At 39.3% G+C, this 17,822-nt stretch overlaps 1 protein-coding gene across 6 annotated transcripts in view; it reads right to left on the bottom strand.

The window, feature by feature from the left end:
* The window catches only part of LOC121463502 (putative RNA-binding protein Luc7-like 2), a 58,439-nt gene extending 41,005 nt beyond the window's left edge, over positions 1-17,434 (bottom strand). For 2 of the 6 annotated variants that reach the window (XM_041675756.1, XM_041675758.1), the window contains exon 1: positions 16,988-17,434. In XM_041675756.1, coding sequence (XP_041531690.1) covers positions 16,988-17,048 — 61 coding nt within the window. In that variant the 5' untranslated portion in view covers positions 17,049-17,434. Of the gene's footprint in view, positions 1-474; positions 546-3,467; positions 3,536-10,138; positions 10,240-13,475; positions 13,495-13,650; positions 13,735-16,987 lie in introns of those variants that run through there. The other 4 variants (XM_041675757.1, XM_041675759.1, XM_041675760.1 and 1 more) reach the window with 4 other exon arrangements.
* Between the last annotated feature and the right edge of the window lie 388 nt (positions 17,435-17,822).

The following is a 17,822-nucleotide window of genomic DNA, read 5'->3' as shown; positions in this document are numbered from 1 at the left end:
TGATACCTAAAGTACTCCAAACATTTCAACTAGGAAGCAATTCTTAAATTAAGTTCTGTACTTTCATATGTGAATACCAAACAAAAAAAAAATGTTCAAACTTTACCCCCTTTAAGTGGTCTTATATTGAAGAGCTTAACTTTAATTAAAGTCAACTAAACACTATGGGGTAAGATTTTGTTCAGATTGTTTTAGCTTGGTTAAGAAGATGTAAAGAACATTCTGATTTGCAAGTAGGACACATACATTTTTAAGAAAGATAATTTGCTAAACTCATAGCTTCAGAGCATTTCAACAATAGGTTTTCTGAGGCTAATCTCTAGTATGTTATTTGTGACACAATTTGGAATAATCTATTTAGTGTTCAAGCCTGCTACTATAATATGTCACTTTGATGGACTTTTATTTTCTTTTAAACACAGCTGCTTCTGTTCCACATTCATTAACACATCTGAAAAGTTAGTGATAACTCACGGCTCGGCGAATGCGGGGCCTTTCTGAAACTCCCTTGCAGATTGAAGTAGGCAGGCATAGATACATTGAACCTTTACAAATAAAACAAGGGGCCAGATTGTTCAGTTTGTATAGAATAGACTCTGCCAGCAATTTCAATACAGCACCTAGAAGTACATGTTGACTGTAAAGATTCTTGTATATGAAAACAAAAGTGAACAAAATCAGAGTGTTTATTTTCTGTTTTGTTTTTACAATACTGACTTAATAAGTATAAGCCCAGAAAAAAAACATTACTGAAGATAGCTAAAGCCCAAGACTGGAACTCTACAAGTGGACCTTGGGTTACATGAGAAATGTTTCTTTCAAAGTATGTTTCAAGGAAGACAAGTTGAGTGCCTCAATCTCATTCAAGAACCAAACTACCACAAGCTCACATGAGAAAGCTAAAACTAGAATAGAAGCTTTTTGATCCTAGAAAGGCTTTGCTTAAAACTCTACTGTGACTATGTTAAGAATTTTTAAAGTAATAAATTTCTAAGGGGGGGGAACTTACTAGGAATCACCCTGCTACACCTGTCTAAGTTTTCTGGTAATGAAACAGCAATGTCAGTTCAGTCTATTGTAAAACAAGACTCATTGGTAGAAGGGTTAAAAATGAGGTCTTAGACTGAGTTAAAATTTACAGATGTTTTATTAATCAAACATCTCATCTAATAGGGTGCCCATTTTTGCTTAAGAAATCACATTAGGTGTATTAACAAGGGATACATGGCCTGAAGAACACTATCAGAAAAACATGAACAATTACAAATATATAAACATAGTAACAGTAGCCCCAGTGAGCTTTAAAATAATAAAGAAATCAATTTCTATAAATGCCAAAAAAGCATCTAAAATATTCCACTACAAATAAGCAGGTATTCCATTAACACTTGGTAACTGTAGAAAAAAATATGAAATATAGCTTTCAAATATTAGCCATTATAAAAATCTTTTTACTAAAATAATAAAATTAATAGTTCAAAATAAAACAATACTCTGAGAAGGACATGTAAATGAGGATCTTTCTATTGATATTTTAAAAGTTCTACTTAGGACTTTATGGCTAATATTTTCAAACAATTTGGCTACAAAAATACAAAGTCATGCAGCATTTGAATAAATTTGGGCTTATGACATAGTATAATTTAACTACACAATTTTAAAACAGAAATGCTTGTATTTTTATCTTTGTCACAACATCTGGCCCAAACCATGTTTTTCAAAAGCAACTAGGTAAAATACAAACCACTTAGAGAAAAAAATAAAGGGGGAAAAAAAAGACTACAAAGAGAATGACAAAAGATTCTTACAATACAGGATTTTATCAATTTAACATGCTTTATGTTTGTGTTTCCTGGTCATTGAATCATACAAACAAATATGAGTTAATTCTCCCAATAAATTTTCACGTGTTTAAAAACTAATAATAAATTATGGGGGAAATGATACTAGCTAGATCCTAATCATTGAATCAAACCTATTAGTTACTCTATCCTCTACAAAATGGAGTTACAGAGCCCACATTTTCCCTAGAGAAATAGGAAATAAGTAACAATAACACAAAATAACATAATTCAAGTGTCAAAGGGATATTTTAAACATACTAGAACTACCATGTAAAGGTTGGAGAAAGTGGGAAAGGCTTCAGGGAGTAGGTAGAAGCCAAAATCTAAACGCTTCAGGCAAGACTTAAGAGGAAAGAGGAACATTCCAGATCAGAATAGTATCTTTGACAAAGTTTACAAGGGCTTGAAGGTTTGGGGAACAGTAAGTAAACCATAGTCAGCTTTGGCAAATGGCAGAGTATGTCTGGGAATACAAATTGGAGCCAAGGGAACAATTTTTGGAAGGTGAAATTTGGTTCTTAAGATCTTTCTTCAATATGTATTTATTGTATATAATTGAACTTTTCAAGAAATTTTTGAGCTGGGTAGTGGTGGCACATTCCTTTTATCCCAGCACTCAAGAGGCAGAGGCAGGCAAATCTCAGCAACATCAGTCTGGTATACAGAGAAAGTTCCAGTAAGGCCATGGTTATACAGAGACCCCAAACCCTACCTTGGAAGAAAAAAAAAAATTTATGAGGCAGTGATTAGACCAAGTATAGTCAACAACAAAAACAAATCATTTTACCTATAAAAACATGTCTCTCTGACCCATGGCCTCCACAAAAATTAATTAAGTTTTACATATAACCACAATGCAAGATTTTAGAATGAGGAATTAGGCTTTTTATGCTTAAGGCACAGTCTCAGGTAGCTCAACTAAACTAATTATACAGATAAAAAATTATCACAATGCTGATGTTCCTGCCTCTACCTCCAAAACTCTGGAATTATACATAGTCATGTCACACCACAGCCAGTGAGGACTCCGGTTTAAAATTTTGGGTGGTCACAAATTTTTCATTGAATAGAAGCACCAAAGTTCTATTAATAATGTCCACCAAACAACTATCTTCAGAATTACAACTCCATTGCCTTCTTTTGTACAATCCCTTCTTGGGCGTCATAAATTGTAAAACTTGAAAACAGCTGGGTCACAAGTATACAATAAAACTGAAATGCATGCTACTTAATTCTCTAGTTAGAAATGAACATAAGGTGATACTGAAGCATCAGTTTCACAGGGGGAAATAGAAAGAAAGGCCTCCTCTAAAACCAGGGTTCCCATTCAAATGTGTCCAATATTGCTCTCAAAATTCCCTTCAATCTGCTGTGAAGGAAAATGAGCCCCACTGCAATACCCAATATTGAATTATGATCCTATGACCTGATATAAATTTTATTAGTAGCACATAAAACCTTGGCCTAAGTAGTATCTGACATTATACACAGTGCATGCTATTTTCCCAAAACCCACCCCTCCCCCTCAATTTCTCCCACCCTCTCCCTCCCTTACAAACAATAAACCAAATCAACTTTCATTTATTTAGGTGCTATTTTAAAAACATCAAAATTTTACTTTACCCATTCTCTCCGATGCTCCCTGTATTTTTTTAAGCTGTGAGTGGATGACCATGCTATGTGATCAACAACTGTGAAGTTAGCAAAAGTGAACTGAGTTTAGTATGGTAATTTCAAAAGAACCTTAAAGTTTGTAATACTTGACATATTTAATTGTATGCAGAATCCTATCTTACTGTATATCATCAGGCATTAATGGCAAGCATTATAAAAACAATCAATATTTCTTTGTACAGAATATTTCTTTGTATTTAGCTCAGAGCTCAGCTTAGGAAAAACAAAGAGTAGAGCAGGAAATGCATCAGCATACAAAGCAATGAAAGTATCCCATATTTAATAGTAAAGGCAGAGACAGGAATGTTCTCCCACATTTTCTAGTATAACAAGCAAAGTGTTCTCCACCACCATCTGTAGGACCTTTTATCACTCAATTAGCTTGGTACACAACAGGCTCGTTCCTTCTGAAATAAGACCTACACTCCCTCAGTGATAGGAAAACTAAAGCTAGAAAGAAGCATAGAGTTGAAAATGATTAGCTTCTTGTTTGCCTACCCTCTTTTGAATCCCCCTAATATAAAGAGAAGCTATTAATACTCTTTCTTCCAATATAAGCTGCACATTCACATTAATAGTGTAGGAATTACATAAAAACCTATATCCAGTTTCTCAACTATTCCAGGGCAAGGAGATAATTTAAGAAGTGTACAATTAAATAAAACCTTGCATCTTCCCATGAGCAAAGCTAACCACTATCTACTATACTGAAAAGTCAGCCAACCTGATCACTCTTATAATACAGTACTCCTTGCACCTTACAAATCTCATTTATCTTTAAGTCCTTTAACATTCACTTATATAAACCTTTCTGCAACTGGTTTTTGCTTTTGAGACAGAGAAGCTAGGTTAGTGCCTCAAACTATAGCTCATGATCCTTCTGCCTCAGCCTCCTCAAGTACTGGGATTATACCTTATAATTACTTGTGCTATTACTTTTATGTATATGTATGTGTATGAGTATACATGTATGTATTTGTATCACACTTGTGCCTGGTGCTCTCAGAGGTGAGAAGAGGGCACAAAATTCCCCTGGAACTGGAGCACAGCTAGTTGTGAGATGTTATGTGAGTACTGGAAACTGATACAAGAGCACAAGAGCAGCAAGTGCTCTTAACCAGTCATCTTTCCAGTCCCTAAGTACTTCTTGTTTGGGGTTTTTTTGGGGACTGGGGGAGAACAGAGTCTCCTGTAGCCCAGGTGCCCAAAACTCATTATCTAGCTGGATAACTTTGAATTTCCGCTCTTCTTGCATTCACCTGCCAAGGGATTAAGTGTGCATCACCATGCCCAGTTTTTCTTAAGCTACTTTATAAAATACTTTTCCCCTTCATGCTACCTTAGTAAATGTATTCAGTCTGAGCTACTGTATATTTAAGCAATTTACATTATGCTTTATAAAAGGACTCAAGACATCTAAATAATAACATCATATATTTTATACAAAAGCAAAGTTACAAGTCTTCCAACTGAATGTCAAGATATTTGTTTCTGAATGTATAGGTCACACTTAGTAGCAGCGTTCTCTCTTCAGAAAATGTAAACATAATGGTATTTACAGTTTAGAAAAGGCTTTGATTAATATAGTCCTACACTTTATTTACCTTTTTTTTTTTTTTTTTTTTGGTTTTGCAAGACAGGGTTTCTCTGTAGCTTTTGGAGCCTGTCCTGGAACTAGCTCTTGTAGACCAGGCTGGCCTCAAACTCACAGAGATCCGCCTGCCTCTGCCTCCAGAGTGCTGGGATTAAAGGCGTGCGCCACCACCACTGTCCAGCTAGTCCTACACTTTAATAATCATTAATAGCTACTAGTATAATTTTAACCATAATCCTCCTGACAAGCTTAAAAACTTTCAAATAATTGTATCTGAAGGAAGGAAAAAAAGAACTACCAAAGTAAATATTTGTGGGAGTTAGTGGGGAAGAATAGGAGTTAGAAATAGAGTTTAACTATGCAGCCATGGCTGGTCTCAAACTCAAAACACTTTCCCTCCCCAGTCCTCCAAATTCTGGAATTATAAGCATGTACTATGCATAGCTAGTAATTTCAATGCTGCTGTATATGATCAAAGACTTCTGATATTTTACAAACTTTAAAAATCTCACTTATGTATGAAAACCCATGTAACAAAATTATTTTAAAAACTGAAGCTGGGGGGCTGGAGAGATGTCTCAGCGGCTGCTCTTCCAGAGGTCCCGAGTTCAATTCCCAGCAACCACATGGTGGCTCATAACCATCTGTAATGAGACCTGATGCCTTCCTTGCCAGCAGTACATCGTATGCTTAATAAATAAATCTTAAAACACACACACACACACACACACACACACACACACACACACACACAAAAAAAAAAACCTGAAACTGGCCAGGAGGTAGTGGTGCACGCCTGTAATTCCAGCATTCAGAGCACAGGCGGGTCTCTATGACTTCAAGGCCAGTCTGGTCAACAGAGCTGAATTCCAGGACAGCCAAGGCTACAAAGACAAACCCTGTGTGGAAAAATGGGCTCCAAAGCCACAGAGAAACCCTGTCTCAAAAAACAAAAACAAGGGGCTGGAGAGATGGCTCAGAGGGTAAGAGCATTGCCTGCTCTTCCAAAGGTCCTGAGTTCAATTCCCAGCAACCACATGGTGGCTCACAACCATCTGTAAAGGGGTCTGGTGCCCTCTTCTGGCCTGCAGGCATATACACAGACAGAATATTGTATACATAATAAATAAATAAATATTTAAAAAAAATAAAAAAACAAATAAATAAACCAAAAAAAAAAAGGAAGAAGCTAGAGAAAGGGTTTACAGCAAATTTAAGATGCTAACAGAACAGTAATGATGGAAATATAAGAACAGAGATTCTAAAGAAACTCTATTCCAGGTTTGGAGAGATTGCTTAGTGGCTGAAAGCACTCACTGTTATTCCAGAGGTTCAGTTCCCAGCAACCACATGGTGGATCACAGCCATTTGTAAAAAGATCTGGCGCCCTCTTCGGGCGTGTAGGTTTACATGCTGACAGAATACTATATATAAATCTTTAAAAAAAGAAACTAGCCGGGCGGTGGTGGCACACGCCTTTAATCCCAGCACTTGGGAGGCAGAGGCAGGCGGATCTCTGTGAGTTCGAGACCAGCCTGGTCTACAAGAGCTAGTTCCAGGACAGGCTCCAAAACCACAGAGAAACCCTGTCTCGAAAAACCAATAAGAAAAAAAGAAAGAAAGAAAAGAAAATGTGTTGCCAGATGGTGGCGGCACACACCTTTACACCCAGCACTTAGGAGGCAGAGGCAGGTGGATCTGTGAGTTTGAGGACAGCCTGGTTTACAGAGTGAGTTCCAGCACAGGCACCAAAACTACACAGAGAAACCCTGTCTCAAAAAACAAACTAAAGAGTGTTAAACATACATGTTTGTAAATATTTACATATTAGATTTTTGGTCTTTCTGGGATTACTGGTAGGCTCATGCCTATGATCCAAGCACTCAGGAGACAGAGGCAGGATCACCACCTAAATTCAAAGATAGCTTGGGGGAGAGACAGAGAGAGACAGAGAAACAAACAAACAAATGAATCAAATACACCTCAAATTTCTAGGAAAAAGAATTAACTTGAAGAGAGAGGCAGGCAGGTCTTTGTGAATTTGAGGTTAGCTTGATCTATACGGGGATTTCCAGGGCAACCAAAACACAGAGACCCTATCTCAAACAAAACAAAAACAGAAAGACTAAAGCAAACTGGGGGACACCAAGCAAAGTAGTTGAGATTCTACTGCTATCAATGAATTATATCCTAAAGTTTGTCAACCAACAATCAATTAAAAACACTACTGTGGGGCTGGAAAGATGGTCCAAAAGTTAAAGAAACTTGAATGTTCCTGAAGAGAAAACCTAGCCTTGTTTTCCCACACCCACACCAGGCAAATCACAACTGCCTGTAACTCCAGTTCCAAGGGATCAAATGACTTTTTCTGCTCTCCTCTGGTACCGCTAACATGATGCACACATACAAACAGGCATACATACACAAATAAATTTAAAAGCAAAGAACAACACAAGTATCAAAAAACCACCAGCCATAAATATTTCCTCTAATACTACAAATTAAATTGTGACAGATTCATCATACTATCCAAGTTTCTAGTGCCTTAGATAAATCATCTCTTTCCTAGGAAGAATGTCCCTCTCTGTCCCCTTCCATAAACTAGAATCATGCTCTCCCCGGGGTTTCTATTGTCGTGTTCCTATTTCACATTGCCACTGTTAGTAACATCTTAAGAACTGGTGACTCTCATGAACCAAAACACTGAAGAAAAAACTGAGAAGCCAAGTTAAATAAAGTGATTTCATTCTGCAGGTCTAGATGACCTCCCTAGAGATAACTGAGAATGTTCCATTTCAAAAGTTTGTCATTTCTGGTTAGTCATTCCTACTCATGGGCCAGGATATATGCTGGATATATACTGGCAAATAACTTTACATCTTTTTTTTAAGTTATAAAATGATTGACCTATTAGCTCAGGCTTCTTATTAAACTCTACATCTTATATGAATACCTAGAACAGTATTTTCCAAAATATGGAGTTGGCACAAGGTTTGGGGTGTTTTTCAATTTTGTCAAGATACTTACCAAAGAGAATGAAACATTAACTCAACAAAGAAGTTTCTATTGGCAATATTATTCTATTTAATATACCTGACAAATTCTAACCTTTAATATATGGAATTCTAACAAGCTAAACATGGTAATGTATTCCCTCAATCCCAGCACTTGGGAGGCAGAAACTGGCAGATCTCTGTGTTGAGGCCAGCCTGTTGTATTGAGTTCCAGGCTAGTGAGAGCTACACAGTGAAACTCTGTCTCCAAAAAAAAAAAAAAGTTCAACTGTATCATTATCATTATAACATGCCTTTTTATTTGTATTTATTTTTATGGCAATACAAATATCTTTCTATAATTAACTTAAGCAGGGGTTTGAGGCACAGGCCTGTAATGTCAACTGCTTGAAGAATCAGTACCACAATTTAGAAATCTGCCTGGAACAACAGAGGATGATAAAGGCCAACGTGGAACGCACACCAAAACCTTGCTTTAAAAAATAAATAAATAAACAAATAAATAAATAAATAAATCCAGCCAGCCAGCCATGGCACACACCTTTAATCCCAGCACTCAGAAGGAAGAGGCAGGCAGATCTCTGTGCGTTTGAGGCCAGTCTGATCTATAGAATGAGTTCCAAGACAGGCTCCAAAGCTACAGAGAAACCCTGCCTCGAAAAAAACAAAAACAAAACAAAACAAAATAACCCTCAAAAATCAAGAGATGAAATATAATACAAGCAGTGCAGTGTTCTTTGTTGAAGGCCAGCCTAGTTTCAGGACAGCCAGATCTACATAGGGAAAATCTGTCTTGAAAACAAACGAACAGAAAGAAAAAAGAAAATTATTAATACAAAACAAAAACATAAACAGTAAGGGTGGGAAATATTTATCTACAATAGGATTTCTTGAATTTTTAGTTACATCAAAACTGTAAGAGCAGAGGGAGACGGCCTGTAAGTTTGAGGCCAGACTAGTCTACAAGAGCTAGTTCCAGGACAGGTTCCAAAGCTACAGAGAAACCCTGTCTTGAAAAACAAATTTTTCTTTTAGAGGCTGGACAGATGACTCAGAGGTTAAGAGCAACGGCTGCTCTTCAAAGGGTCATGAGTTCAATTCCAGCAACCACATGGAGGCTCACAACCCTCTATAGTGAGATCTAGTGACCTCTTCTGGCACGTAGGCATACATACAGAACACTGTATACATAATAAATAAAATCTTTTTGAAAAAGCAAAAACAAAAACTGTAAGAACCAGGCATGGTATCGCATGCTTTTAATCTCAGCACTCAGGACACGGAGAGTTGGATCTCTGTTCCAGGCCAGTCTACTTTAGGTTAGTTTAGATAAGGAGTTTCAAGGCCACACAAACTCAAGTCTCCAAAAAAAAAAAAAGAAAAAAAAAGAAAAAAAAATAGATTTCTGGCCCCGCCTCAAGAATAAGAATTTGAGCTGGGGGGTGGCGGCCTGTGCCTTTAAAGAGGCAAGAGGATCTCTATGAGTTCAAGGACAGCTTGGTCGACAGAGCAAACTAGAGCTACCAAGAGAAACTGTGGGGGAGGGAAGTTAACTGTGTATGTAACTGTGGCTAGTCTGCGATCTAGAACAGTAGCCAACAAATGTTTTGATTTGGGGGGTTTGGAGTTTGAGACAGTTTCACTCTGTAACCCAGATTGACCTCAAACACAGAAATTCTCCTGCCCAGCCTCCCACTAGGCAGGATTACAGGTATGAGCCACTATATCTGGGAAATGAGCGTTTATTTGTAAAGCACTTGCCGAGGGTTATAACAATTCATACTTCTAAAAATAAATAAGTTTAAACCTTTATTTAAAACATCTTTAAGCACTAACAGCAAAGGGCATAATATATAAACAGCATGACAGTCTACAGTACAAAACTTGATACACTATGCATCCTCCATAACTATCCACCCTCCCTACTCAGAAGCCAAGTGTTGAATAGTTTAAAATATAAAATTGAGGCCTACAGAAATGAGGTCTCAAGAAAATAAAAACAAACAATTTACCATATTCTTGAGACAGGACAAAAGATTCAGCAAGGGCAGCTGGTTAAATTCTTTTCACGATGAGTCAAATAGGTCAAACATCAGTTGTACATGGTTCACAACTAAATTAAAAAATATGGGTCAATAGTGTTTTCTACAAAAAAAGTTCTTTTTCTGATCAATGTTAAGAAATAAAATATAACATTTAATCAATTGACTGAGCTGTATGTCACTTTCTGATGCTTTTGACTTGTTAAGTTATTCAGCTAAACCAAAACCATGATGTAAATTTTAATTTTTAAAATATTACTTTCCTCTATATCCTCAATAATACTACAAAATTAATCTATGTTAGACTTGCCTTCCCATTTCTACCCAAGCAGTCACTAGTAAATTATCATTTAAACCCAAAAGAACAGGAGTAGAACAATGAATGGCACATGCCTGTAGTCCCAGCTATTTGGGAAGCTAAGGTTGGAGGATTGCTTGTGTCTTAGGAGTTTCAAGACCAGTATAAAACAAACAGCTGGAGCAATAACTTCACTGCTAATGTGCTTTTCTTCAAGCACAAGTTTGATCCCTAGAACCCATGTAAATCAAAGTTATCCATAGTGGTACACACTTGTAAATGCCAAACTGCCTAGAGAGAGACAGACGAAGCTGTTGTTCTCTGACCTCTACACATACATACCTGCATGCACAGACACATACCCACCAAAAAAGGAACATTTTTTTTGTGTGTGTGAGGGAGGCCAGGGCTAGGGTGTTAAAGTGGTAAGATTCTTATCAGAAACTTACCCTGCAGAATTCTCTCCCTCATTTTTTTCTCCAACCAGATGTTCTAACTTCTTTCATCTTCTTGCCTACAATTTCTTCATATACTGATTAGGGTGAGCAGAACTGTTTATATTTCCTCAAATTCAGCACTGACCTACTGCTTTAAGCATCTTTTTAAAATTTTTTGTTTTTTTGCAACCTAGGCTAACCTCTCACCATCTTCCTGCTTCAGCCTCCCAAATGGTAGAGGATTAAAAACGTAATCCTTCCAGGTTTACAAATTCACCTTTTTGGGGACGGGGGATTTTGCTTTTTGTTTGTGACAGGCTCTCACTCTGTAGCCCAGCCTGGAATTCTAGGTACTCCTGCTTCAGCCTCTCAAGTGATGGGATTACAGAGGTATGTGTCACTTAGTCTTGCCACACTTCATTTAGTGTTAAGCCATCTATATATATGTTTGGTTTCATTGCTTGTCTGAACCCTCAGCAACTTCAGGTTTCACTCTTAGCATGTTACTGTACAAAGATTCGATGAACCTCAGCATGATAACACATACTTGCTTTTGTAGTCCCCATTCTAAATACTTTTAACCTTAGCTGACACCCTCCTTTACCTAAAAACATACTTGCCACTCACAGTGCTTGCACATACACACAAAATAATCTTTCTTCTTTTATTTTATTTTTTTACCTGAAATATTGTCTCAGAAACATAGGCTTACTTGAGGAGTGCTAAACTGCAGAGTTCCAAGACAACAGTTCTATAAAGTGAGACTATCGTTTTCTGGGCTATTCTGTAGATAGAATTATTATTTAGAATTCAAAATGCAAAATGAGGGGTGAAACTTTTAACTGATCACTGTTTTGGAGATTCCTGAACCCTGACAAAAATCAGTTACAGACACTGGAAAACTGGCCTTAGGTTTACTAAATTTTTTATGTTAAAAGAATGAACATGCTCTAGACTATGAAATATCCTATGATTATGCTTTTTAAAATGTGTACTTGGACAGTAAAGGCTGTACCTCTTTTACTTAAATGAAATGAACCAAGTATGATAAAAGGATGGCTTACAACTAACCAAGATATGATTCATTAAGATGAGAAAAAAATTAAGAGAGTATGTGTGTTGATGACAAGAGAAACTCATATTACAATAAAGATGATTTTACAATGAAGATAACCCACAGAAGAAAAACACTACAAATCTTTGATTCAATAATTTTGCAAAGGTACTGTTCTATTGACACAGATTAGATCCATTAGTTAAGCTTGTGTTAAGAACAGGTAAATTATTTTCTGCACAGCACTTTCCAAAGCATATTACCTAAAATGACTATCCTTTCAATTTTATGTTATCACACATTATATAACTGAATAGCAGTTAAGATTAACATTCTGTATTAACTGAAGTATTATCATACAGCTCAATAAAATTGCTACCTCAAATAGCTAAAATTATCTAATATTTTTTATATGTTTTTAGTGCTATGCTGATTCGGTTTTCTGAGATGGTGTCTCTTGAAGCCTGGGGTAGCCTCAAACTAAGTATGTAGCTGAGTCTGGAGCACTCCTGATCCTCTTGCTTCCGCCTTCCAAATGCTGGGATCAGAGGAGGGCCCCATGCACAGCAATCATGATCTTCTACTCCAAGAACACTGACTTGACAGAAGAGCCCTGCTGGAGTTACAGAGCCACTGGAGCACCCTTTGTCCCCCAGGGGAGGATTGTTGCACATGCTAAGAAAGTACTCCACTGCTGAGATACATCCCCAGCTGAAGGCAACTTTAGTCTGATCAAAACAGTCCATCATTATGGATGATACCACACAATTCTATTTCTATGATCTATACTATATATATACCTCACCATTCCTGGTTCATTTTAACCTTTCAGATATGGGTTGTGCTCCCATTTAAACCAATTTTAAAACATGGTACCTTCAGAATAACCTTCTGTAACTTCACACTTCTACATTTAGGATGTAATCTAGGCCCAGGTCCTAGGCCTAAGGGTACAGTTCAGTGGCTCAGAGCTTCCCTAGCATGTGCAAGGCCCAGAGTTTGAGCCCTATCACTGGGGGTGTGGGTGGTACTCCAGTCCACCTCAATTTTATTTAGTTCTCATTAATTGTACCTTCCTAAGTCTTTCTGGAATCATGGCCAGAGACTTATAACCAACCAAACTATGTGCTCACAAAGAGACTTTATGCCAATGGACATTCTTGCAATTAATTCTATCTAGTCAAAATGACTATGGTCTGTTTGAGGGCACTGAACTGTTTTCTCTCAACTGCCACAAAACAACTCTTAAAATGTTCCTTTAAATTTCCTATGTGGTCCCTCCTGCTAGCATCTAGAATAAGTTCAGGGAAAGCAAATTATCTCTCTTTTCTAAAAATAAGATTTTAAAAATGTAATTAATCTTAAACTTAAGGTAAAATATTAGTAATGGTATCCGCTTGTGACTTTTTCAAAAAAATTATTTATTCAACATTTTTTAGTGTTAACATAGGAAATTATATGGCTTTCCATATAACAAATTATATATTTAACTTGAAGGAAAAAGGTTATGTGACTTACCCAAGCTTCTAATTAGAAACCAGGTCTCCTGAGTCTCAGCCCAGTGTTCTTTTCCTTAACTTATAATGTATTATTAGAAAATTCCAAATATAGACAGACCCCCAGTTACATGGGTTTGAGTTACACTGATTCACATATACAAACTTTATATAGTGTGACCAATGTTTCAACTCACGCGGTACCCTGCTTCCATTTATGCAGTATGCCAGGCATCGGCACGATTTTCAGTGGCACACAGGCGGTTGCCACCACCAGGGCCCTAGGCAAAATTGCAAAGAAGGCAAAGTTTGTCTTTGGCCCTCCCATCTCCCTTATGCATTTCTTTCCCACCTCCTGGTCATCCCCCTGCCCAACCTCCCAATGCCACCATGCTGCCCTTCTGACTGTCCAAATCCCCCCCCACTCACCAAGGACTCCTTTCTTGAAGTGCCCAGTAATCCAAGTCATCTATTTTACTACCACCATAACTCCTATTCCTGATATGCTAATAAGGTTTGAGTCACCTAAGTGATTAACTGATTTAAGTAACTGAAGTTGCACTTAACCAAGAGTTAAAATGGAATTAAAAACTTTTAGAAAAGTGAGAGGGAAGAAATCTTTGCAAAGAGGGAGCAACATTTTCCCAGAGAACCAGGATTCCTTTACCATTTCAAATTTCTTCACAAATTCAAAACTAAAGGATAGGGGGTAACTGCCATCTTAGGTACCACTACGCAACTGCTCTTTTATAGTTCATCTACAGGGACAAACAAAACCAAAGCGCCTTTAAATACCCACCCTCACCTACCTTTCCATCTCTCTCCCACTTTCTGGGTCCCCAGACCAAACACACAAACAGCATTTTTGGTAAGCTGTCTGTGTATGTAACACAAGATTTTCCACTAAATGGTTCAAATTACATGGTACTATTCAGTGACATAGTTCCTATTGAATATCCCTATACTTCCCTATCCTTAGATAACTTTAAGTTTATTGTATGAAAAAAACAAAATCATTAATTACATATTTATTAAATGTGATAAGAAGGAAATGTAATATATTATCCTGCATGTATGAAAGAACAGGGGTATCTAAAAAGTCTTTTTTGTTTTATTGCGTTATGGTCTCACTGTACTACCATACCTGGCTAAATATTCAATCATTTCTTCCCACTTTTTCATACATATAGTTTGCTCCTTTTTTGTTGTTGTTCAAGCAGGGTTCTGTCCTAATTCGGACTAGATTGTAACTAGGTAGCCTAGGCTAGCCTTGAAGTCACTGAAATCCTCCTGCCTCAGTTTCCCACCAGGCCAGAATTGATGTTTCTTCTGAATCAATACAGCACTGAAAATGGAATCATTTCAACTAAATACTATTGTTTACTCATAAACATGAGTTCAACCATAAGTTCAACTGGTCTAGAGAATTAAAAAGATATCCAGGGACAGAGACACAAATGTAAATTTAAATACAATGAATTTTAATAATCCAGCTTCCTGCCAGTACTACACAGAAACAAATTTATACATATACATACATATTGTATTCAGTTTTGCAATGCTAGAGGGGCTGTTATCAGAGAATTGTTACCTTGATAGTTCATAGTTGCCTTGCTCCAACTACCCTCTGGAGTAATATAAGGGAATCCTATCTATGCAAAAGATACCAATAATGGCATCCATCCAAATTAAAAAGGACTGCAAAAAGTAAGTCTCAAAGTTTCTAAAATGTTATTACAAAGATGAATTGTTAAGATCCTATATGAAGCCCCTTCTAAACACCCTCTCTCTGGATGGAAAAGATACAGGTTACGATGTTAAGACATGCTGCAATTATAAGCATTCTTACCCAAATATTTTCAGTTAGGTTATTCCAGTGGTGTTTGTAATTAACGTTAATTTTCAAGGGATTACTTACTAAACACAATTCTTACTTTCCAATTATTCCCTCCTCTATATACAATAAATCTGTTATCCACCTCATTCATCTTAATGTTCTAGTAAGAAAAGTTCCCAGTGAGTTTTATTAAAACTTAACCATTCACTGAAAGCAGTGTCAGTATTGCTAAAAAAGATTTGAAATAGGTTTTATCTCAACATGATTTACAACTAAGCTAAATATATATATAATATGTTTTCTGATAAATTAAACAACTTATCAAAATATATTTTGATTGCTAAAAAATTTGCCCAAACGAGTTTTTAGAAGTCATGATTTCGACTGGTTTTTTGTTTGTTTGGTTTTTTGAGGCAGGATTTCTCTGTAGCTTTGGAGCCTGTCCTGGAGCTAGCTCTTGTAGACCAGGTTGGCCTCAAACTCACAGAAATCCGCCTGCCTCTGCCTCCCCAGTGCTGGGATTAAAGGTGTATAACACCAGCATCCCGCTTTTAATTTTTTTTTTTTCTTGAGGGGAGGTTTCAAGACAGCATTTCTCTGTAGCTTTGTATCCTGTCCTGGAACTTGCTCTGTAGACTAGGCTGGCCTTGAACTCACAGAGATCCGTACGTCTCTGCACCCTCAGTGCTGGGATTAAAGGCGTGCACCACCACAATCTGACTTTGGATTGGTTTTTAAGTAAGTACTGAACTTTGACATTTTTGAAAGTACAATACTAATTATCACCCAAAAGCAACATTTCATCACTTTAGAAATTATCTAAAACAAAGAATAATTCAATGCGTAGATAACGCAATATAAAAATTCTAACCTAACTGCATTTTTAAAAGCCCTTTGTTTCCTTCAATTCTACTTCGGTAAGCCTCAGATTTCCAAAGTAGCTGTGTTAAGGGCACACGTAAAATCTGTCAATATTTACTAAGAAAGCTTCTATTAAATTGTCTAACAAAATGGAAGTCTCTCGGGAAAAAATAGGCCTAAACACTTTCCTACTTACAAAATGGGGTCAAACACGCCCACCTTAAGAAACCATGGTTTGGGTCAGATTTTCCACCAAAAAAAAAAAAAAAAGAGAGAGCGAGAAAGGAAAAAAAGGTTGATTCTGTAGGGCTCGACGAGGCGTCCCTGGAACTGGGGGTTTTAGTAAAGGTTTCGGAGACTCAGGGGAGGAGGTGCTTCTCTGCACACTCTAGAGGGCGGCGACGAGGGGTGATCTTTCCGAAAGCCCAGGGTGAAAAAGCTAGAGCTGGGGGCGGAGGCCTTAGCGCTCCGCCGGTCCCCGGTGAACAGTCAAAACTGACCGCCCCACTAGGCAAGACCGCCTTGCGAGCTTCCACACCCGGCCAAGTCAACAGCAAAAAAAAAAAAAAAAAAAAAAAAAAGCACAAACTCTCCTTTCTGCGTCCAGGCCCCGCCTCGCCCCATTGGCAGCCATTCCCGCCAATCCGCACAGACACCGCCCCCAAGCCCGCCTGCCGAGCCCTGATTGGTCTGGATGGGAGCCCGGGACCTCGTGTTACCAATCTGGGAGCCCCCTTACTCCACCGCACGCACGCGCCCGGTGCTCCCCCGGAGGCCTTCCCCCCCGCACGGGCCGCGTCCCCTCCCCCACCCCCAGGGCTCTGGCAGCGACTTACCGTCCCGGGAGGTGCCCATTAGCTGGTCCAGCATCGCGCGCATCTGGGCCTGCGCCGACATGGCGGCGGCGGAGCGAGCGGGCGGGCGACTGAGCGGACGGGGGTGGGGCGCCGAGCGGGCCCTGGCGGGCGGGGGGAACGAGAGGAAGGGGTGGGGGAGGTGCGGCGCTGTCTCGGTGGCCGCCGCGGCCTCGAGGCCTGCGTGTGGGGAGACGGAGAAGTCGCGGGAGTGTCCGGGTTGCGCTCCTCACGACGGCGTGGACGCGGAAAGTGGCAGCACCCTCGAGAGCAAGCCCTCGCGTCCTCGCTCTCCGTCAGGTTCCTGAGACAGGCGCGACACGGGCTTACGCCGACTCTCGCCGCCTCCCGACACCGACACCCGCCAGAAGCCGTCAACCCCCCCTAGCGAGCTCTGACGCCGCTCGCCACCGCCGCCACCGCGACGGGAGCGCGCACGTCGCTCGCGCCGAGTCGTTTCCCGTGAGGTTTCGGCCAATCGCCACGCAGCTGGCTTTGCCCCGCCCTGCCCCTCCCGCGAAGAGGTCCGCCCTAACGGCCGCTGGGCGCGTGCACGCGCGCTGGCCCCGCCCCTCTGGGCCCAGGTCTCGCGAGAGCGTTGCTCTTTCGCCCACCCTAGAGCCGGCTGGGCCCCCGGGACCAGGTCCTGCGCTGCAGACTGCCTGGTGGCATGTAGGCCTTCTCTGCTGGCTGCGCTGGCGGCCCAGCCCCAAATTAGCAAGTGCCAAGCTTAGAGCGAGTCGGAGTAAGTAGTTCGGCTGAAGTTCTCAGGGTTGGTGCTCTCTGGACGGACGCTGCCAGTGTCGCGAACCCGTAG

The sequence above is a fragment of the Microtus oregoni genome, unplaced genomic scaffold, assembly GCF_018167655.1.
Source record: "Microtus oregoni isolate MIOR12 unplaced genomic scaffold, Mior012 000026F_ref0000081, whole genome shotgun sequence".
Classification (NCBI taxonomy): Eukaryota; Metazoa; Chordata; class Mammalia; order Rodentia; family Cricetidae; genus Microtus; species Microtus oregoni.
Note: the sequence above shows the minus strand (reverse complement) of the source record. Positions and strands in the feature narration are given on the sequence as shown.